A 22,874-nucleotide genomic window follows, 5' to 3' on the forward strand; every position below is an offset into this window, starting at 1 on the left:
TCGAGCATGAACTGCCCATTTAAGGTTCTGCCTCAGCATCTCAATTGGTTCAAGTCAGGACTTTGACTAGTCCGCACCAAACATGAATTCATGTTTCCCTTATTTATTGCAAGTTGCCCAGGCCCTGAAGCAGCAAAGCATCCCCACACCATCACACTTCCACCACCATGCTTGATCATAGGTATGATGTTCTTTTTGTGGAATTCAGTGTTTGGTTTACGGCAGATTTAACAGGACCCGTCTTCCAAACAGTTCCACTTTCGACTCATCAGTCCACAGAACATTCTCCCAAAAGATTAGAGGATAATCAAGGTGTGTTTTGGAAAAATTCAGACGAGCCTTAACGTTCTTCTGGGTTAGCGGTGGTTTTCACCTCGCAACACTTCCATGGATATGATTCCATTTTTGCCCATCGTCTTTCTGATAGTGGAGTCATGAACAAGAGAGGCTTGTAGTTCCTTTGATGTTGTCTTTTGTTCTCTTGTGACTTCCTGGATGAGTAGTTGCTGAGCTCTTGGAGGAATTTTGGAAGGTCAGTCACTTCTGGGAAAGTTCATTACTGTGCTGAGTTTTTCCATTTGGAGATAATGGCTCTCACTGTGGTTCTTTGGAGTCCCAGAGCCTTTGAAATAGCTTTGTGACCCTTCCCAGACTGATGTATTTCAATCACCTTCTCCATCATTTCTGGAATTTCTTTGCCATTATTGTATTACTGCGGAAGACCTTTGAACCACCTTCATGCTGTTGAAAAAGTTCTATTTAAGTGTTGATTTGATTGAACAGGGTTTTCAGTAATCAGGCCTAAATATTTTTTACTTAGTCTAATGTGTTCGTTCAGTATTATATTATGGTGGTGATGATTTGGAGAAGAGCCCTGTTAGTGAAATGTGATTTTTAAACATGTCATCAAGGATGAAGTAAAGGACTAAACCAAAGAATATATACATCCCAAATTATGAAACAGTTCCCCTACAAAAATAGTCAAATCTTGAGGATTTCAGAAATGCAATGTTTTGGGTATGTTATTTTAATGATGGAAAGACAACTTAGACAATTTGGAAATTGAAAAACTGTCCCAATATATCTGTATTCATAATATAAACTGTATCTCTGACAGTCAGCAGGTTAAAATAGTCAATAGTGGACATTATATGGCCTTGAAGAAGTTAAAAAAAAGCTATTTAAATGAATAGTTCCTGGAGAATACAAGAAATATATTGTCTGATGATTCTGTACTCTATTCCATTAGATGAGGAAACAAGGCATAATCTGAAGTTAAAATAAACCAGATCTTGTAATAGCACTCCAAATGAGAGTCTGTCACTTGAAAAGGAAGCTCGAAGACCTGAAAACATGGAAGTATAGTGGCCTCTAAATTCAGTTTTAATTAAATGGAAACTGTCCAGAAAATTAAATGAGATATTTGAGCTGCTGAGAAATTTGGTAAAACACAGTGCTATATTATGAATGAGGAGTTTAGCCTTTAAAAGTGTAATACTCCTTGATTTTTTTTTTTACAATACATCAAAAAACTGGCCTTCTCACAAATGTAATACAACCTGCCAGATGCAGAATAACTATGATACTATACAATATATCATTGTTGTTTCTGATTATTGGGAAGCAAATCAAACTTATTTAACTAAAACAACTTTTCTGGACTTCTACAGCACACTGATATAGTAGAAGGAATAAAAGAAAGGGACAGATGTTGAGGTTATGCACATAACGATCATACACATGTTCTGACACACCAGTGCTCTTTTCACTCATCCCTAGTAAAATCACTCCTGTGATTATTTGTGCTGTTCACAATTCAGTAGTCCAGTCACAAACCTCTCTGTGTAGGGCAAATAAAGGCACTGTTGAAATAAAGCAAGTACACTGGCATTTCTGAGACCCAGGAGTTGACCCCTTTATGCAAACACTTGCCCCCTAATATGACCTCAGAAACCTTTAAGAGCCCTTTTAATACACAGAGCTTTGAAACCTCTTAGCTGCAATTCACTGTACACTGTTAAACAGAATGTTGTTCTTGGAATTATAAAACCTGCAGTTTATAATAATGATTCCAAGATGGGTTTAATAAAAATTCAAAAACTTTTTTAGCCAGGTTTTAGTGAGGGCAGGCTTGAAATCTCCCTCCCCTGCTCTGAGAAAATGTTTATTTTTGATTACTGCTGTGTTGCCACAGCAACCGCTTTTAACAGCCTGTGCCAAGGAAATATTTCTGCTCATGCTTCATTATTGCTGGAGATTTGGAAATGAATGGCTGGTTCTTGCCCTTTTCAAACATCATTACACAATTTGAAATGGTGTCTCCTAAAAAAGCACACTATACATGAAGTAACGTGCCTGTATGTAATGGATGGCTTGTTCTCTTTCAGAGAGAAAAATCGGAGTTTCCAGAAAAATGTTTGAATGTTTAGCTCTAGTGAGTCTAAAAGGGTGACTCATGTTTTAGTTCCTGAATTAAACTAAAAGCAGATAGAAACATGACATGCATGTTCAGGCATTAAACTCAATCTTTCCTGTTCTGTCTGAATCGGAATATCTCATACAGAACAAAGATACAGAATATTTTTCCTATACAGTACATTTTCCAGATCTGTTTTTTTGGGGTTACTAAATGGTCATTAAACAGCTCCTGTTGGAGAGAGCACATAAACCTTGAGCACACACACACACACACACACACACACACACACACACACACACACACAATCCCCCAACCCCTCCCCCCAAAAAACAAAAACAATAAAAAATAAAAATAAAAAAAAAACCTTTGATTGAGCAGAAGCCATGGTGGGATTCCTGAAGCGTGCTGTAATACACAGCTGTGTGTCCATAGGGTGCAGTGGAGAGACAGACCTCAGTTTGGCAGCTCCAGTAAGATGTTTACTGGCCTTCACAAAGAGGTAGAGAAAGGATGCTCATCTGGATTTTTTATACTGTGTTGCAAATACAAAGTCTACTATAAATTCTCATATTATAATAGCTTGCCAATAAGTATTGCACAAAACACTAAGACAAAATGATGAGCCAAAGATGTTTCTCAAATAACACTTATCACACATATGGGTCATATCAGGTGATAATCAGGTAATCACAGACCCTTGGCCATAGAGTATATATACAATACTGTGCAAAAGTCTTAGGCACCCTATTTTTTTTAGTACAAACTTTGTTATAGATTTTTATTTGATGACTTCTACATTATTGAGTCAGTACAAAAAACATGTTAGATTTCTGAACATTAGTTTTCCAGCACAAAATTAAATGTTACAGAAAAATGTTTAAATGTCAGTAAAGAAAGCAGCATATTATGTACGAGACACTTTTCAGACTAAAAACATAATGAAGGCTACTGGATTTTGCTGCAAAAATAAGAAGCAAGTGCAACAGTCAATGTCTCCAGAAGAACCGTGTCTGGTTCTGCAAGATGCTCAATAAAACTTACAGCTCATTTCCTTATAAAACTACACTAACTGTACCAGAAACTACTACTAATAATAGCAAATGGTTGTCACAGCAAATATCGACTTTGCTTCATTTATTTCTGTTTACTGCTGTTTATAGTATTGAATTTCATTATTTTAGAAGACTTCTTTGCCCTACAGCATTTCTTTGTATGTGCCTGACTATTTCACAGTACTGTAGATAGGAAATTCCTATATAAGTTTTTTGTATATACAGATACACAGAGAAAGCTGCCAGAAAAACTCACCAACTGGGCAACGTTCGTTAGTAAACTCCTGCATCTCTAGCACCTGAGCCCCTCTCACTAAGACAAAGGAGACACTAATGTTAATGGTGTTTGGGGACTTATCATAATCTGATAACCCATTAATTGAAGGCTAATAGCTCTAGCAAGCCTAGAACGATTTGTGCTATGGCTGCCGTTATCAATCCTAATATCCTGAACAGCAGCTGTACCGCACACATGGTGACCGAACTGAATCTGATTGGCAAGCATAATAATGTCTGCCACATGTTGAGTTAACAGGGTGGCTAGCAACTTCAATGAATCAAGCTTCGTGAAAAAAGATCCATGATACTAAGAAGAGGCCGTGGGGTAGAACTTTGAAATTCAATGCCTGTCCTTGGAAAGCAAACCTTAAACTTCATCTCCAAATTCATATAAATTCACATTTATATCTGGATTTTTGTAAAGCTGCTTTGTGACAATGTCCAATGTTAAAAGTGCAATATAAGGCAAATTGAATCTGTATTACCTTCAGACCCATCAAATTTAGTATTGGACAGAAACCAGCATCCCAGAACTCAGAAGTATGTTGTGTAGATGCCTTGATTGAATGCTCTTTTGTCCAAAAGAGAACAAAAGTCTTGGGTCAGAGCAGCAATTTTGTTGGCAATGTTTTTGGCTGTAAAGCATCCCATTGCCAGGCTCTTCATGGGCATGCTCTATGGTATGGCTTAGTGGCTGTGAGCAATTAGATGCCTTCTAGTGGTGTGGGGCATTTACTTGCTCAGCCTTAGGCTTGTATAAGGCAGATGGACTTTTGAGAGCTGTGGCAATGGGTTGTGGCACATAGATGGTTCCTTTTTTTGTTATGCTGGTGATTATGAAACTGACACCCTCCTATCCAGGGCCAGGGTCAGGGTCACTCTTTGGCCTTGCCAGCAAAGATGCCCTAGAGAATGCAGGCTTCACAATCACAAACCCAGCACAACCAAACACACCATTTATCAGTAGAGCCTACTAGTTGGCATCTCCAAGGTCATCTAAGACCCATTTTTAGACACTGCTGATGCCAGAGTTCATTATCAGACTACAAAGCCATTACCAGTCTGGAAGAATCTCTCTGACAAGTCTGTAGACTTAGTATCCTCATGCTCCTCAGATGATGAATGGGGAGGCTAGACAGCAGCGGATGTGAAATACTCTGAGATGAACCAGACCAGCTGGATAGAATGAGAGACAAGTGCCACTACTGATCAACCACATAAAGTAAAAAAAAAGAAAAGAAAATACACTCACCTTGGCTATCACAAGTTTTGGAGGACAGGTTTGCTGTAGCTCCACATGGTACATGTAGTCTGATGTGTACAGGAAAGATAGCTATATACAAGTTGTATTTAATACTGGGTCATATGTCAGTATATGACTGTTGGAAGGTCTCAGTGTGTGTGCTGGCGCAAAGTAAAGTATCCAGGTGATTCTCACCATTCTCAAATATTTCCAAGAGGAACCATGGAAGTACCCAAGAGGAGTTCCTTGTTAACTTCAACCAAAAAAAAAAAAAAAGTAAACACTGATTAATCTGATACACATTTAACCTACTCATATTTTAGATTCAAATTAAATGAACCGTTACTGGTAAATCTGGTTTGTTTCTGTGCTAAAGGGATTTATGGTGATGTCTTTGGTGCTCGACGGATTATACTAACTGATCTGAGCAGCCTGGCCATTTCTATTATAATCAGTTTGTTTAATAGGCCACCAACAAATCAACAAAACAAAACAGCAACTCGACATCAATACCATTTGAATCCTTAATTGAATCCTAATGTCACTTTTTTTTTACTTTCACAACAGCAAAATCTAAAATCACAAGTATTTGTTCTATTTCTGAGCATTTCAACCAGACAAGTGTGGAGTGCACCTGAAATAGATACACATCTATCTCACTTGTGTAACACACTATAGCTCATCAGCCAGGTCATCAACTTACTAAATACAGGTTGACCCCTTTCTGTAGACATCTACCCCAAATTACTACAAATAAGATGAGTCACCCAACTACACATTTTTAATGCTGAATTTGATTTAGAATGGCATGCAGGTAAGGAAATGTATTATATAAGAAATGTAGCAGGTCCCCTGAAGTACATACATTAAAAAACTGTGATAAATGGTAGGAACATAAGACAGACAGATTATTAGTGCTGAGGGGAGGAAAGCTTTGCACACCAAACACTTATAGAGACATATAGGCACCAGACAAATAGAAGTACTTCCTTTAAACACTTCTACAAACTCCTCATCTTGCAAACAAGTACACACAAGCAAATACAAAACACACACATACATGTACTCACCTGCACACATACAAAGTACAGTATTACAGCTAAATCTGCATAAGTATGTTCATCAAGCCAAATTCTCAAGCTAGCACTCTAGTGCTAGATATGAATAAACTTTCTGGAATAATCACATAATAATAATAATAATAATAATAATAATAATAATAATAATAATAATAATCACAATTACACACCAGACATTTTGATGCAATTTTTTAAATACAAAAGAAAATGCAATAAACTTCTAATGTTTTGTTGCAACCAGGTAAATAACACTTTATTAAAGCTCTTGTTTCAAATGTTAACTTACAATGTGCTTTTAAACCTTTGGATAAAACTTAAAAATATCAACAATAATAAAAAAATAAATAAATAAATCACTGACCTAAGCATTAATGTCCCCTGGACATCATTACTGGTTTGAACATTGCAAAGATCAGCAGGAATGTGTGTCTCAGTGGACAAGGCAACAAGGTAAAAGAGGAATGTGCAATGAACAGAGACTATTAATCAAGATGAGATGTTATTAGTTCCACCAATGGAATTTGACCAAAATGTTTACTAGCAATATGTCAATTAAAATACAGAGCATTTACCAGCTAGTCTATAACCCACAGAAATTAGACTCGAAGTACAGGCCATATCCAATTTTCACTTTCAAGTCAGACATAGTATATGTCCTTTCATAGTACATTTCAGATGTTGGACAATGAAAAGCTCATGTCACTATGTAGAAACTAGATATCTTTATAGCACCACATAATAAAGAACTGAAAAACAGTCAAACAAATGTCACATATGCAGGGAAAAACAAAGCAAAGCCCAAATCCTATTCAAAATTCTCTAATTAGAAAAAGACACATTGTAATCTTAACCAACCTCATTGTGTAAATCTCCAGTGAAGAATTCTGTCCACCAGGTAAATTAAATGTCCCCATTTGTTTCCCAGTCCTCATCCATCACTCATCCTCTTCAATCTGAAGGTCAGTTGAGGCGGTGTTTCCTGTTGACCCCTTCTCCTTCACATGCTCAATAGCAACAATTCCCGTGAGGAAAGCATAGCCCAGCATGGCTGCTACAGCTACCAAGACGGACAGCAGCTGCTTGCGTCTCTTATAAGGTTCATGGTCAAACTCACTTCCCTCCTGAACATTGGATGCCGACTGACCCATTCCTTCTGTCAACAAATAAATCATTAAAATCTCACATTTGTTCATTCGTCTTCAGTAGCTGCTTTATCCTGAGCTGGGTTCCGGTCATTCTAGGACTAATCCTGATAACACTGGGCACAAGGCACCAAACCATACATGATAACAGTACACCACTTCATCTCATCTCAATCTCAAATACAACCAAGGATATATACACATGCCATGTCACACATTAGGCAGGATGCTATTGGTTCTTGTGCAGCAAACACTACTCTTCTTAATAGTGACAGGAACCTCACCTCGAATCTCATCAGGGAAGTACAAGGATAGGATGTTAGAGCAGAAGTTGGTCAAGTTGTCCATATCCTTTAGGTGCTGCTGCAGTTTGTTGCTGGGCAGCCTGATCTTCAGTATCGGTGCCAAGTGGCCAAACACATAGGCATCAAGGGAGGAGGGTCTGGAGGGTAAATCTCACAGTGAGCTTTCTATAGTCTGCTCTTCATAGCTAAGAGGAAGTTATCAAGCTTTAGCAGTTATTGAAGCTTTTCTACAGTAGCGTGTCGAATGTACACTCATTGAGCACTTTGTTAGGAACACCTGTACACCTACCCATTCATGCATTTATCTAATCAGTCAATCATGTGGCAGCAGAGTGATGTATAAAATCATGCAGATACGGGCCAGCAGCTTCGGGTAATGTTCACATCAACCATCAGAATGGGGGAAAATGTGATCTCATTGGTTTTGAACGTGATGTGATCGTTGGTGCCTGACGGGCTGGTTTGAGTATTTCCATAACTGCTGATCTCTTGGGATTTTCACACACAACATTCTGTAGAATTTAATCAGAATGGTGCAATAAAGAAAAAACTTCTAGTGAGCAGCAGTTCTACGGACTGAAACACATTGTTGATGAGAGCGGTTAATAAAGAATGGCCAGATTAGTTCGACATTCCTGTTCTTGGCTGACAGGAGTGAAACCCAATGCGATCATCTGCTGTTGTAGCCCATCCACTGCAAGGTTTGAAGTTTTGTGCATTCTTAAATGCTTTTCTGCTCACCATGGTTGTAAAGAGTGATTATTTGAGTTACTATATCCTTCCTGGCAGCTCGATCCAATCTGGCCATTCCTCTGACCTCTCTTAATAAACAAGGCGCTCACTCAATGTTTTGTGTTTTTCTCATCATTCTAATTAAAATCTAGAGACTGTTGTGTGTGAAAATCCCAGGAGCTCAGCAGTTTATGAAATATTCAATCCAGCCCATCTGGTACCAACATCCATGCCATGATCAAAGTTACAGAGATCACACTTTTATTTCATTCTGATTTTTCATGTGAACATTCCCCAAAGCTATTGAACTTTATCTGCATGATTTTTTACATTGCACTGCTGCCAAATGATTGGCTGATTAGAGAACTAGATGAATCCTAGGTTTACAGGTGTTCGTAATAAAGGGGCGGTAAGTATAAGGGTGTTTTCACACCTAGTTTGTTTGAGCCCTCCAAACGCTCTCGGAGCAGTTCAGCGTGTATATGTGAACAAACCAAGTGATCTCAGAGCCCCCTAAAAGGAGCCAAAAGCGAACTGTACACAGACTGCCTCCGGAGCTGGGCTGAGTACGGTTTGTTTGTGGGTCTGTTTGTGGTTCGATTTCGTCGTGATATGTGAAAGCAATGAGGTCCCGGTCCACTATGCATTTCGTTTCGACATGTGTACCTGGAGGCTTGCCGTACCTGAAGCCATGTTCCGTCACTGCTGAAAATACCACAAAACTTTTCAGCATGTCAGGGCACGGGATTGTGTGGTATCAGGAGGAGACCTGTATACTTCTTGAAATTTGGAAAGACGACTGCATTAAATGCCAACTATCCTCAATACATAAGAACATAAAAGTGCTTCTTTTGTTTTCTCAAAAAATGAAGGAAAGAGGCTATAACAGAACAGCGCTACAATGCCGGGTAAAAGTAAAAAAAAACTATAACAGAAGTACATAAGCACCCGTGATAAAATGCCTCAAAGTGGAGAGTCTGCTGAAATGATTCCTGTCCCTTCTATGACGACTTGGATGAAATTTTGGGTGCAAGCTGGGGTCTGAGTTCTTCTGAAGAAAGGGTCTGAGATCACTTCATTGCTGAAGAGCACCAAAAAAAAAAAACGGGTTCTCTTTTGAGTCCACTATATTCTGAACACCAAAAGCACTGAGGTCACTTTCGGCTGGTTCCCTTTCCGGTTAACTTTAAGTGAACTGGGTTTGGTTCTTTTAAAACTAACTATATGAAAGCCCTAAGTATTATCTGATAACTTGCATGCATTTATATCAGCCTCGGGCGTTTTTCACAGCCTCTGAGCTTTTGGATCTTCCCTAACCCATCCCTACTGATGATATCTGTTACAAGTTAGAAGTCATATATATTCTTCTTCAAATTAGGTCTGGAGATAAATTTGCTTCAGTGACTCCTTGACAAATAGGGCCCATAGAACCTATTTGTAACGGCTTACAAATAAAGTAGTCATCACTTTAGGAACCAGTGATGTTACACAAAGAAGGAGAGAAGCTCATTCAAATGAATTTTCAAAAGCTGTAATTTAGACTTTGTGCTTTGATGAACTTACGAGTCCCCAAAGAAAAATCTGTTTGAGCCAAGGCGTTGAGAGAGAAGATTCATGCACTCCAGAGCATCACTGTACAGCTACAAAGAGAAAAAGAAAGAGGGAGTTTTTTGCTATGCAGGAAAAACATTCACTATGTCTATGACATCATGATAAAATAAATCAAACTTGCAGGTGTTTAAATGAGTGTGTGTGTGTGTCTGTGTGTGTGTGTGTACAGAAAGAATCTGTGGTATGCAGAGCAGCAGTACTTCTCTCAACACCTTTGCCTGTAATATTCTGATGATCATCAAGATCTTGTGTGGTTGGATTATGTCATTATATTAGCCGTGGAAACAAACTTGGCTGCAGGGTTGATCCCCAGCTGCATGTATGGACACCTGGGTTTTAGATTACTATATTACATATTCCCACTCTCAAAGCCTCCAAACTTCAACCCATAATTCCATGCATCCGCACCTCTTTCTCAGCCTCCTCGCCGGCCTCCAGAGTGCCGTTTCCCCGCATGAGTCGCACTCTCTCCAGCTGCCTAGACTGCATGCAGCTCGGCAGGACAAAGTTCAGTGGAAAGGAAATGTTCTCTGCATGCCAGCGACGTGTCACCTCAGCATAGTTCTTAGGATCGATCCATAGAGCATAAATCTACAAATGTGTGTACAACAGACAACAGTAGAAGAGAAGGGAGAGAAGAACGTGAGTGGATTCTCATAAGATCACTCTTCATAAAAAGAAAAAGAAAAAGGAAAAAAAAAAAAAAGGCAAAATATATTAACAGCATTCTAATCAGCTTTATATGGAGGTCCCTTCATAACAGTAGTTCAGGTGATGGAAGAGTTAAAAATTGTCCCTCTCCAGCCCACTGCCTCCAACTGAGAGGAAACTGTCTGGAATTGTTATACAGCAGCAACTAAATACCAGAGATAATAAACCAGTCACCATTTACTGGCTAATGAATTAGAGGAGAACACGTGGAGAGAGAGCATGTAAGGACAAACGGCATATAATGAGAGGTTATGAATGGGAACGAGTATTATATACCAATATCTTCTTCAATACTGAGGGAACACTGGGCCCCTTTGCTTCTGTCCACTTTCTTATCATTTGCACCATTTTGATCTTGCTAACAACAGGACTGGATCATGTATCTCTGCAAACTAGCTTCTGTGCTCCTCGTGTGAATCTCACCAGAGCAGGCATCAGCTTTTCTTCCACCAGAGAGATAAAAGCGAGTGTGTCGGCACCTTCTTTTGCGGACAAGTCGTAATCTGCGTTGTATTTCTGAAATAAATACGACAATTTCGCACATTAGCAGTCATTAAGTGTTCAGTGTCATGATAATAGAAAAGAAAGCACAAAGCTAGAGCAGGCTATTTGAGAAATAAAACAGGAAAAATATACCACAGCACTTTGGAAATGATTACAATTACTTTATTAATGAATGACATGACATTCCTTTTAAAAACATTTGTAGTTACATTTAATGTTGTGGAATGTCCACAAGACAAGTTAGTTCCTGTTATCATCTACAGTATCACATCTATAAATAATCATTTCAACACTAGCTTCTCTTTTTCTCCCTCACGCTTTAAGTTAGTAAAACGAAAAAGTAGCTAGTCATCTTAGCAAGAAACCAGAACGTGCAAAAGACTCCTATGGTGGAAAACTTACTATCTCTTTACAGAAACCTTCACCATATGAACAGTTATGTTTTTCTTTTTTAAACAACAAGACGTTTTATAATCTGTTAATTATTCACATTAGATTATTGTGGAGTGTCCGCAATACAAGTCACTGAAAATGAGTTGTAACTAGAGAAATGATAATATATTAAAACAAGTGAATTCATATAAACCTGCAGTTTGATTTACAGCCAGAACTACTGTCAGAGCTCCGCTGCTATAAAAAAACAACAACTAACAAACAAAAAAAAACACCTACTGACCAATTAGATCAATTTTATTTGTTAACATTGTAGTGTAACAAGCAACTGGGTCATGACAATGAGATAAGAAGATCATAATACAGTTCTGTGAAAAGAAATTTCCCCTGTAGTTACTGATATGATTTCTTATGTTTTTGTGTATATGTCATACTAAATTGTTTCAGAAATTAAAATAAACTCTAAGATAAAACAAAGGCAACCTGAGTAAACAAAAAAGACAGTTTTTAAATGATAATGTTATTTATTGTAGCAAAAAAAAATTATCCAATACCAACTGGGCCTGTGTGAAAATGTATTAATGAACTGTTTGGAAGACAGGGGTCCCGTGACATCTGGCGTAAACCAAACACAGAATTCCACAAAAAAAAACATCATATATACGATCAAGCATGGTGGTGGGAGTGTGATGGTGTGGGGATGCTTTGCTGCTTCCGGGCCTGGACAACTTGCAGTAATTGAGGGAAACATGAATTCTGCTCTCTACCAGAAAATCCAAAAGGAGAATATCTGGTCTTCAGTCCGTAAATTGAAACTCAAGCACAACTGGATTATGCAGCACGACAATGATCCAAAACATAGGAGTAAATCCTAGTCCAAGAAGTAAGTGAAAGACTGACCTCCAGTTATTGGAAGTGTTTGGTTGCAGTTATTGCTGCTGAAGGTGGTACAAACAGATTTTAAGTTTAAGGGACAATTAGTTTTTCACATGGGTGATAGATGTTGGATAACATTTTTGCTTCAATAAAAATAAATAAAAACTGTATTGTGTGTTTACTCAGGTTGCCTTTGTTTTATGTTGTATACGAAAACAGAAGAAATCAAGAAATACTTTTTTCACAGCACTGTGCATGTCAAATGTCATGAAGTAAAAGAAATATTCCATTATAATGGTTTGGCTGATTTCATTGGGAATAGAGGGGCCTTTTTCTGGTACAGCTACTGTCCAGAAAGAAATGTCCTAGAACAAGAAATGTTCAATAAGCAATTAGTCCATTCCACACAGATGAGAAAAGCATAGAAGGTGACAAAATATTTACAAGATGATTCTGTCATTGTCTGACTGTTTTACAACTTAGAGCTTTTGTTAAAATTTTATATGTGCCTAGCTAAAATGGGCCAAGAGCTGTGGGTGATAAGTCAAGGACAGTGGGTTACCTGTTTCCTGAGCTGGATGATAATTTTGCTGGGTTGAGAGAAACTCCCATCCTCTTTGGTCTTCAGAGCAGGGAGTGAACCTGGGAGCATACAAACACATACAACACACCATTACCACAACACTGTACTCACATTACTGTACTGTATTGCTACTGTGTAATTCTCATACCAAATGCTGGTCTGTGTTACTATATTACTGACAGAATTAGAAAATTAAAGCATGTGTTATATAGGATACACTGAGCACTAAAATTCCTAATTCCTTTAGCTGCTATGTCTATTTCACCACTGTCAACGTCCAACAAAAGATCCAGTTCAGATCAGTCTCAGTTTTCTGGGATTAGTGGCTTAGACACTTTCTGCCATTGGAGGTAACCTGATCAGCCTAAAAGCACCATACTTACATTAACGATGCATGCCTGCCCAGAAAACAATCATTAAAATCCCTTGAAAAAAATCTGCTTACCTGTGGGACTCCTCCACGGGTTGGAGATCTTGTGAACTTTCAGTGGGGTTCCAGCAAATCGAGCATAAGCCTGGAAGCATAAAAGATCACTTAAGAATCCAACAATGTTATGAGTAAGACTTGTGTGGTAATCCAGGATGGAGCGGCACTACATTGCAGAGGTAAGCATCTAGCTCATTTAACACACTCTATTCAACTTGTTAAGCCTTTATGGGCAGAATTTGTTGTATTAGTAAAAGAAAACCACAAAAGGATATGGTCCTAAAGGCCCTTTTTTGGCTTTAATCCATTCATAAGGCACTGGTTAAAGCAGCATTATTGAACAGTTAGGAATTTAGCAAACTCTTTGATAGAAATGATTTTCCAGCTAATGAGGTAAAAGTGTAATTAGAGCTAACCTGTAGTACGTTGATAATGTAGGCACAGCCTTCCATGCCTGGAAAAGATCTAAATTAATTCCACATTTAATCAAATTATAGTCAGGCCAGACTGGAAGAGCACCAATGGACCAACTGGCATAGAAAGCAATAACACTCTCTACACACCCCACAGGACATCTGTGGATGGGAAACACAGCCAGGACATAAAACGACCCAGAAACAGACACTCTGTGTCTTCCTCATGAGTTGGCTAGCAAGGTACAAAGCTTAAAAACCTAATAAATATCATAAACCATAAATAATAACAACCTGTTCTCATACAAGTCAGACAGAAACACAGACAAATAACCATTTCAAAACCCTTTTCCACTGGCAGCCTTATTTTTAGCATAGGAAATTTAGGAAAGAATGTGACACAGTTCAACAGTTCAGCACATAAACCCACATGTACCAAGACTAATTTTCAGTTATGTTAGCAGTGGAGAAAATGTGCACATGTCCAGAGTGGTGTTTACTGAGGAGAGAGAAAAAGCCAGACTGGGCCAAGAGCCTAAAACGAGCAGTGTCTTAGGCAAGCAGGAATCTCAGCTTTAGAAATAGGTGACAATTCAAGGAATTCTCGAATACTTAGCCAGAGTTTAGAGAATTCGGATATTCCTTATAACAAAGCAGAGTGAGGCCATGATTTAGTGCAATAAGGATTTTGGGTTAAGTAGACTTGGCAGAAGACGACAGGAAGCCATGCTCTGCTTATTTTATCTTGATAAAGGAAGCAGTTCACAGCTCCTCTGGCAGAAAAGGAAACAGCCACTCAACACATCACTGCATGTGGACCAAACTTCAACGACTTGTAGTTCGAGCTGAAGTTCAATTGCTCTCGAAGATGTTATAGCCACAGAGCTATGTGTTCTTAACTACCTAATGGCAAACATTTAATACATCACTAATAACATGTCAAAAGCATCCAGCAAATTAATCTTTCTATTTCTTAAGTCCAAGCAAAACTCGACTAAAAGAAAGATGTAGAATAACATATCTTTTTAAAAGATTTCCAATTTGCGATCATGACAAGGGTGTAAAGAGTACTCCTAGATGAATTATATTAAGACAGAGACAAAAGAGGTATTCTTTATAGCTCAACAAATACTTTGGGTGACACATACATTAGAGTGGGGAACCATGAAACCCACTTGCACCTATGTGACATTTCAGTTGCAAGCCTCATTTTTTTTTTATGTGGACAGGAGAGTCACGTAGCCTCTCTAGCATAAAGTCTTGGCAGATGATAGAGAGAGAGAGAGAGAGAGAGAGAGAGAGAGAGAGAGAGAGAGAGAGAGAAAGAGAGAGAGCGTGAGTGAGAGAGAAAGAGAAAGATGGGGGGGGAGTGAGTGAGTGAGAGAGTGAGTGTGAAGGGAGCGTCATGGAAAACACTGCTAAATTTCTTCCACAATGTCTGCAGGTCTTGAGGTTATTTTTTTAAAGCTGTTTGAGAAATTACAAAGAGAAGTGGATGGAGGAAAAAGCAGCAAGCCAGAAGGCAAAAAAAAAAAAAAAAAGTTCAATGGTGGTAAAATTACACTGCGTCTACTCAATCTACTACAACCACAATCAAATATGAAAATCATTAGCTTTCATTTCATTTCTAATGTTAAAAAAATGTTACTGCAAGATCACTGTGACAGTAAAACCACCCTAGAGTCTTGAGCACAATAGTCTATGTTATAATAAAAAAATACAATAAAGCGACACAAATCTTTAAAAAAATAAATAAAATAAAAAATAAAAAAAACACCGTCTTTGAAGGGCTGAGAATTATTTTCAGTTTTCTACTGAAACGTCAGTTGTTGTTTTTTTACTACAGACCACATTGAATCTGACATAATAGCTATTACGTTTCTAAATTAAAAGAAACACATTTCACCCAATTAAAAAGTTAAGAATAGTTTTAAATGGCCACTCAAATGGCCACTTACTGTCAGGAAGTCCAGGAAGTTTCAGATTAGTTGAGACTGATTGTATATATTTTACACTAGAGTTCTGGAACTTTCTGTCTTTTTTGCAGTTTTATAATCCAGAAATTAGAAGTCAAATGAAATCTAAGTGTCTTTACTGTCACTGTGCGGCTCTGCATTACTGCCTAAACGAGCAGAGCAGTGGAAACAGACTCGATGCGACACAGCCAGTTGGAACAGCACCATTACCATCAAAGACTGACATCATGCCGTCAGATTATTGGAGAATTCCTCCACAGTTTTAAACTGCATGCCGTAAAACCAGAGACATGAATGCCCATGCGCCGTCCAACAGAAACACGAACAGGAAAGTTGCTGCAGGCCAAACTGCTTCTGCTGACAGCTTAGTTTACAGCACAGCACCAGTTCGTATAAAAATGCCATAAGCACCATTCCAAATGGACTTTCTGCTATAAACCATGCTAAGCTGCAATTTCACCACAGTATAAAATGTGAGATTTAACACTGAAAATAAATCATGCATACTGAATGACTGTATGATTTAGTACTGGGTGTAATGTGCAATCTCTTAAAATACGATCATGAGGTGTCAATAAAATATTGAAACGGAAACTGGACGGCACTGAAATTGGTCAACACAGGCTATACAGTTAAGATCGTTTTCAAATGGCAACTCACTAAAGAGTCACACAATAATAATTTAGCTTGCTGGCCGAGCTTGAGAGATTAATTTAACTAAAGTCTTCAAACCCTCACTGGATTCAGCTGAAGGTGAGCCTTTATGCAGATCACACCTCATTTATTCTTTAAACACTTTAGCTATGAAGGAATTTCTAACATATCAGCAATGAAAAAAATAATAGTTTGGATGGGAAACTAGAGTGCATTTGAACATTTGCTCCTCTGCTGCCTCTTCCATACTGTTAGTTTATTAATTGCAAGAACAACCCAGAAATCATATGGAAAACTGAATGGAACCGGGCTATAATTTTCCAGACAGCCTGTGTGAGAGTACACTGATGTGTCACGAACTGCTTGCTGTGTCAGGAATCAGCCTATAGTTACAGACCCCACAACAGGGGGAAAAAAACTGCCACAGGCATTTTCCCAACCACCAAGAAGAGGAAAGTTCTTCTGAACCCACCTCCTGCAAATAAGCCAAATCATTTGAAAGTTAAGAAAAAAGTGGGGGATCCTGAAACAACGGAAATTAATTCCATGTGGCTACTATGGTGTTACAGAGATATGGACAGGGATTTCCTGGTGAGTCTGAGACTGAATGGAAAAGTAAGAAAGTGAAGAAACTCTTTCCATGATTTGTTATTTCTCTGGAATAGAAGAAGCCCCAGAGCCACAGAAAAGACCTCACACTGTTCATTGTTTTAATTATGAGTTCACTAAAACAATGCAAATATCAGCCAAGATGTAAAAGCGTAATTTTTAAGATGCAAGTGTAATTACCATTTATTTATTTATTTATTTATTTTACAATTCCAAAAAAGCATTAGTCTACACACATTGCACAGTGAGCACAGCAGCACTCTATTATGGACCAAACATACTATAAAATCAAAAACATCCAGGAAATGAATCTTTCTATTATTTATGCTATATAAACCCTAAAAAGCACCACAGTGAATGCTCAGAGTCAAGTATCAACAGCACAAAGTGTTCACTGCGGGAATTTCAAAACAGAAAACCCAGAATTTGCCAATATTAGACACTTGGGCCAATAGAAAAAAAAAAGAATGCATGAGTAGAGTCATGTCCTTCTGGCAGATTCAGCAGGAGGACATGCTTATTAACGTTTCAGGACACCCTGTTTTATAACAGCAGTATATACATTAGGGATGCAGTGATACACGCCTTTTTTTTAATATTTATGAATCATAAACAATGCAAAACAATGTGCACTTTTATCTGCATAAAACTGTGAATAAACCAAAAATGGCCACAAACAAATGTTTAATATTGTAAGAAAAATGTACTTCACCATATCCTAAAAAGAAAGAAAGAGAGAAACAAACAAATAAATTCTCAAAAAAAAAAAATTCACTTGATTGAATAAATAAAGTCTCTGACCTAAGAAAAGGATCGATTAAAATATACTGAGCTCTGTAGCAGTGCCTGAGATGTCATTTTAGATAGAAATAGAACTCCAAAGTCGGCTAAAATACCAGCTTTCCACGGCATCTTTCTCGGGCACAGTAGTAACAGGGCTGGTGTTGGTTAAAAGCTACTGAAGAGCTCTTTTTAATGTTTATAATGTGGTCATATAACCTAATAACTTCCAGAGCTATCGGTCACTTCACAAGTGCAGACAATTCCCGTATTGGTAATGGCACAGGTTCTCCATGAAAGAACACAATACGACCAGTGTGCTGTATATACAGTATCTCACAATAGTGAGTACACCCCTCACATTTCTGTAAATATTTGATTATATCTTTTCATGTGACAACACTGAAGAAATGACACTTTGCTACAATGTAAAGTAGTGAGTGTACAGCTTGTGTAACAGTGTAAATTTTCTGTCCCCTCAAAATAACTCAACACACAGTCATTAATGTCTAAACCACTGGCAACAAAAGTGAGTACACCCCTAAGTGAAAATGTTCAAATTAGGCCCAATTGTCCATTTTCTCTCCCCAGTGTCATGTGACTTGTTATGTTACAAGGTTTCAGGTGTGAATGGGGAGCAGGTGTGTTAAATTTGGTGTCATCGCTCTCACACTCCCTCATACTGGTCACTGGAAGTTCAACATGGCACCTCATGGCAAAGCACTCTCTGAGGATCTGAAAAAAAAGAATTGTTGCTCTACATAAAGATGGCCTAGGCTATAAGAAGACTGCCAAGACCCTGACCTGCAGCACGGTGGCCAAGACCGTACAGCGGTTTAACAGGACAGGTTCCACTCAGAACAGGCCTTGCCATGTTCTGAGTGCTGCCAGCATTGCTGCAGAGGTTGAAGGGGTGGGGGTGGGTTCAGCCTGTCAGTGCTCAGACCATACACCGCACACTGCATCAAATTGGTCTGCATGGCTGTCGTCCCAGAAGGAAGCCTCTTCTAAAGAGATGTACAAGAAAGCCCGCAAACAGTTTGCTGAAGACAAGCAGACTAAGGACATGGATTACTGGAACCATGTCCTGTGGTCTGATGAGACCAAGATAAACTTACTTGGTTCAGATGGTGTCAAGCGTGTATGGTGGCAACCAGGTGAGGAGTACAAAGACAAGTGTGTCTTGCCTACAGTCAAGCATGGTGGTGGGAGTGTCACGGTCTGGGGCTGCATGAGTGCTGCCGGTACTGGGGAGCTACAGTTCATTGAGGAAACCATGAATGCCACCATGTACTGTAACATACTGAAGCAGAGCATGATCCCCTCCCTTCAGAGACTTGGCCACAGGGCAGTATTCCAGCACGATAACAACCCCAAACACACCTCCAAGATGACCACTGCCTTGCTAAAGAAGCTGAGGGTGAAGGTGATGGACTGGCCAAGCATGTCTCCAGACCTAAACCCTACTGAGCATCTGTGGAGCATCCTCAAATGGAAGATGGAGGAGCACAAGGTCTCAAACTTCCACCAGCTCTGTGATGTCGTCATGGAGGAGTGGAAGAGGACTCCAGTGGTAACCTGTGAAGCTCTGGTGAACTCCATGCCCGAGAGGGTTAAGGCAATGCTGGAAAATAATAGTGGCTACACAAAATATTGACACTTTGGGCCCAATTTGGACATTTTCACTTAGGAGTGTACTCACTTTTGTTGCCAGTGGTTTAGACATTAATGACTGTGTGTTGAGTTATTTTGAGGGGACAGAAAATTTACACTGTTACACAAGCTGTACACTCACTACTTTACATTGTAGCAAAGTGTCATTTCTTCAGTGTTGTCACATGAAAAGATATAATCAAATATTTACAAAAATGTGAGGGGTGTAATCACTTTTGTGAGATACTGTATATTTTAACTCAATGGGATACATAGGTTGGGACCTCTGGTGTGCAAACAGTGCAATTGCATTACATAATTAATAGAATGCTGATATTGCACATTTCCATGACGCACATCATGTCACAATGTGTTTTGTTACATCCCTAATGTTTATACATACAAAAATTTTACCAATGGGTTAGTGGACACTAACAAGAATTATACAAAAATTTTACAAAATTTGCAGACAGCACAGTTTAGTCAAAATACTGTCTATCACTCACAAACAGCAATCTACCGAGCTGAATAGCTGTTCACTGAACCAATACGGTAACACCAGAATATCACACCCAAAAATCCAGTCTGTCCGTGGCTTAATGCTAACTAAATCACAAGACCTTGTTTTAATGGTTGAAATTTAAAGAACACAAAGAGTAAATAAGAAACAAACAAGTATACTGCTGCAGTTATCGGAATCAGCACAGAACATTTATGCACCTGTACTTTCTAGCATGCAGGGATTTTACATGTGCAAACTGTGTTAAAGTAGAAAACAACTGGAACTTTATGAAAAATTTCCTAAAAGTTCCTAAAATATTTATGTGCCAGTGCAGGGGTCCGTTTACTGGTTTATACTGATGTTTACTATTTTGATTGAGTGCCAGCCATTTATTCCCCATTTGTACTATCCTAGACATAAACTAATTATTTGCACTAAAGTTTGTGTGACATTCAAAATCCACCAGTGCGGAATATGTGCATTACCACTTCCTGAATCCCCCTCTTGGCACAGATATCATGATACTGATACATGATAATTTTCCTGGTTTCAAGTACAGCCATCAAAGTCCTGGTTTAATACAACATTAAACTTTTATTTTAACCAGTGTTTAAATTCACACCAGCTGTTAGAAGCATCATAAAAACACACACCCATGTGTCCTGCAGTGCAAGTCTCCTTACTCCTACATGAATGAATCTGGAAAAATTAGAAAGTGTGAAATTGATTTTTCTTAGCTGTAGTTGGTTTATAGTAGGTAACACAGATATGTGTAGACATGGTATATAATGCATTTTGTAGGAAAAAAAAATCATTTTTAAAACCATTAAAATGTGTGTGCTTGTGTGGGATGCAATCATCCATAATGAGTATATACAAGCTCCCTGAACGAAAAAATACAGCAAAAGCAGCTCTTTATTGCACACCGTCAAAGCTTAAGGCACCTGGACAAATGTAATTTAACAAAAAAGTCGGTGGTTGGCCACACTATGAAGTTGTTTAATTGTGCTTCATGCACAAGTAGAGCACAATACTGAGACATGATGAAAAGTGTGCGGCCAAATCTGTGTGTGACTTCACAAGCATTAGGTAACTCGGGTGTTTCTCTGTGTTCTTGTGTGTCTTCCACTGACGTAATTTTTTAACGCCCAGGATTTATTCTAATACTCAAGAACCCAAGTCCAGTGCTCTTGGTATTAAGAAACACGTCTAGCATGCCAACATTTTGATTAAATATATGCAAAAATAGATGGCCGCCTCACAGTTCCAGGGTCCCTGGTTTGATACCGAGCTCAAGTTAGTGTCTATATGGGTTTCCTCCCAGCTCCCAAATACATACCAGTACGTGGATTGACTAAGATAAATTGCTCCCACGTGCGAACGAGTGTGTGAATGTGTGTGTATGGTGCCCTGTGATGGACCAGCATCCCATCCAAGGTGTATTCCTGCCTCATGCCCAGTGTTCCCGCGATAGACTCCATATCCACCTTGACTCTAACCAGTATAAAGTGGTTACTGAAAGCGAGTAAGTGAATGAGATTTAGAAAAATACACAGCCGGATCTGCTTTCACGTTATTATGGGTGAAATTTTATGGCTTACTAAATGAAAATGAAACATTTATCATAACATTACAATTCCTAGATCTTGAATAATTGCTTGCTCTGCAAAAGTGAAGTGTGTTTTGTATACTGTGGGTCTAAAGCATGTATTTATTCGTCTTTTTGTGTCTCTCCCTTAATAACAAGCAGAACAAAAGTATGCCAATTACGTTTTTTTCTGACAGAAGCACTCCATACTGGTTTACTGTTTGTGGTTGTCCATGTTTTTTTTTTTTTTTTAATTATTATTATTATTATTATTCCAATTATCGCTGTTGTTAGTCGGTTTCGTGCGCGTGCTCAAACCCCAAACTTATACATAAAGTCAAACAAGCTGAAAAATATCGAGGTGTAAGTGTCTGCTCCCAGAAAGCCTACTCGCGTCGCCGAGCTGCTCAGACTTAACGATTAAATGTATTTTGGGGTTTCGAGAAGACTGTAAATTTGAGAAAGAGCAGCTCCGACACCATGTGACGTCTCAACTCCCATAAGCACTACATTATATTTTACATTTGAAAGTTTAAGTCATTGAGATATTTAACACACGAAGCCTTAGTCTCTGAGCAAGACACGTGCTTTCCTAAAAGAAAGACATATATCTAAACTGAGTGAACGATAGCACCTTTATTAAAATCAGTCTGCTTATTTTTAACCTTAATGCAATGGGATTAAGATGATTAACACCCAGTCAATGCTGAGTAACAAAATACCCGATAAAGTGTAAACGCGTACTATTTTAGATAAATCCGGTTAAACAAGTAGTACAGAATAAAACAATATAAAAGGCTTACCAAAACTATTAGACTGCCAGTATCAACAGAAGGTAAACCCCAACTCCCTTTCCAGCAAAACAACTCTAAGGGGGCCGCCATCTTGTTCAACTCAAAAAACCTTTGACTCGGAAGTAATCTTTTACAGAGCTGCAGAAAACCACAAAATGTTCGGGATATTCTTTGATCCTTTTCCCCGACCGATAGATAAAACGGCGTAGTGTAACACCCCCGGATGTGTTTTTTTCCTTAGTTATAAAATAATTGAATATGTATATTATTATTTTATTTTTTTTAAACGATTGTCTACCTGACCAGGATAGGTTACTGAAGATGATTGAATTCATGTCTTGAGGGCTACATGTAATGAAAAGTCTCATCTGCGTTTAGAGAAAACAGAATGGGTGGAGCAGCAAATCATAAAAATATGTTTTAAAAAAGTTTCATTATAAACAGAATCATACACAGTTACTGTATGAAACATGCCATGTTATATGCAACAATTCTAATAGCTTTGTTTACTGTAAAATATATATATTCTAATAGCACATGAATATTTGC

General features: G+C 38.4%; 1 protein-coding gene across 2 annotated transcripts; it reads right to left on the bottom strand.

The window, feature by feature from the left end:
• Positions 1 to 6,246: 6,246 nt before the first annotated feature.
• mtx1a (metaxin 1a) lies at positions 6,247 to 22,470 on the bottom strand. 2 transcript variants are annotated; one of them, XM_017471772.3, is made up of 8 exons: positions 22,335 to 22,470; positions 13,375 to 13,444; positions 12,909 to 12,988; positions 10,997 to 11,089; positions 10,271 to 10,453; positions 9,815 to 9,891; positions 7,499 to 7,656; positions 6,247 to 7,222 (listed from the first exon to the last, which is right to left on the bottom strand). In XM_017471772.3, exons 1-8 carry the CDS (start codon positions 22,413 to 22,415, stop codon positions 7,008 to 7,010), a joined length of 957 nt encoding a protein of 318 aa, XP_017327261.1. In that variant the 5' UTR covers positions 22,416 to 22,470; the 3' UTR covers positions 6,247 to 7,007. The 2 variants fall into 2 exon arrangements, with proteins under 2 accessions (XP_017327261.1, XP_017327251.1); XM_017471762.3 differs by having other exon boundaries at positions 6,247 to 7,225; positions 22,335 to 22,469.
• Positions 22,471 to 22,874: the final 404 nt, after the last annotated feature.

The sequence above is a fragment of the Ictalurus punctatus genome, chromosome 1 (assembly GCF_001660625.3).
Source record: "Ictalurus punctatus breed USDA103 chromosome 1, Coco_2.0, whole genome shotgun sequence".
Taxonomy (NCBI): Eukaryota; Metazoa; Chordata; class Actinopteri; order Siluriformes; family Ictaluridae; genus Ictalurus; species Ictalurus punctatus.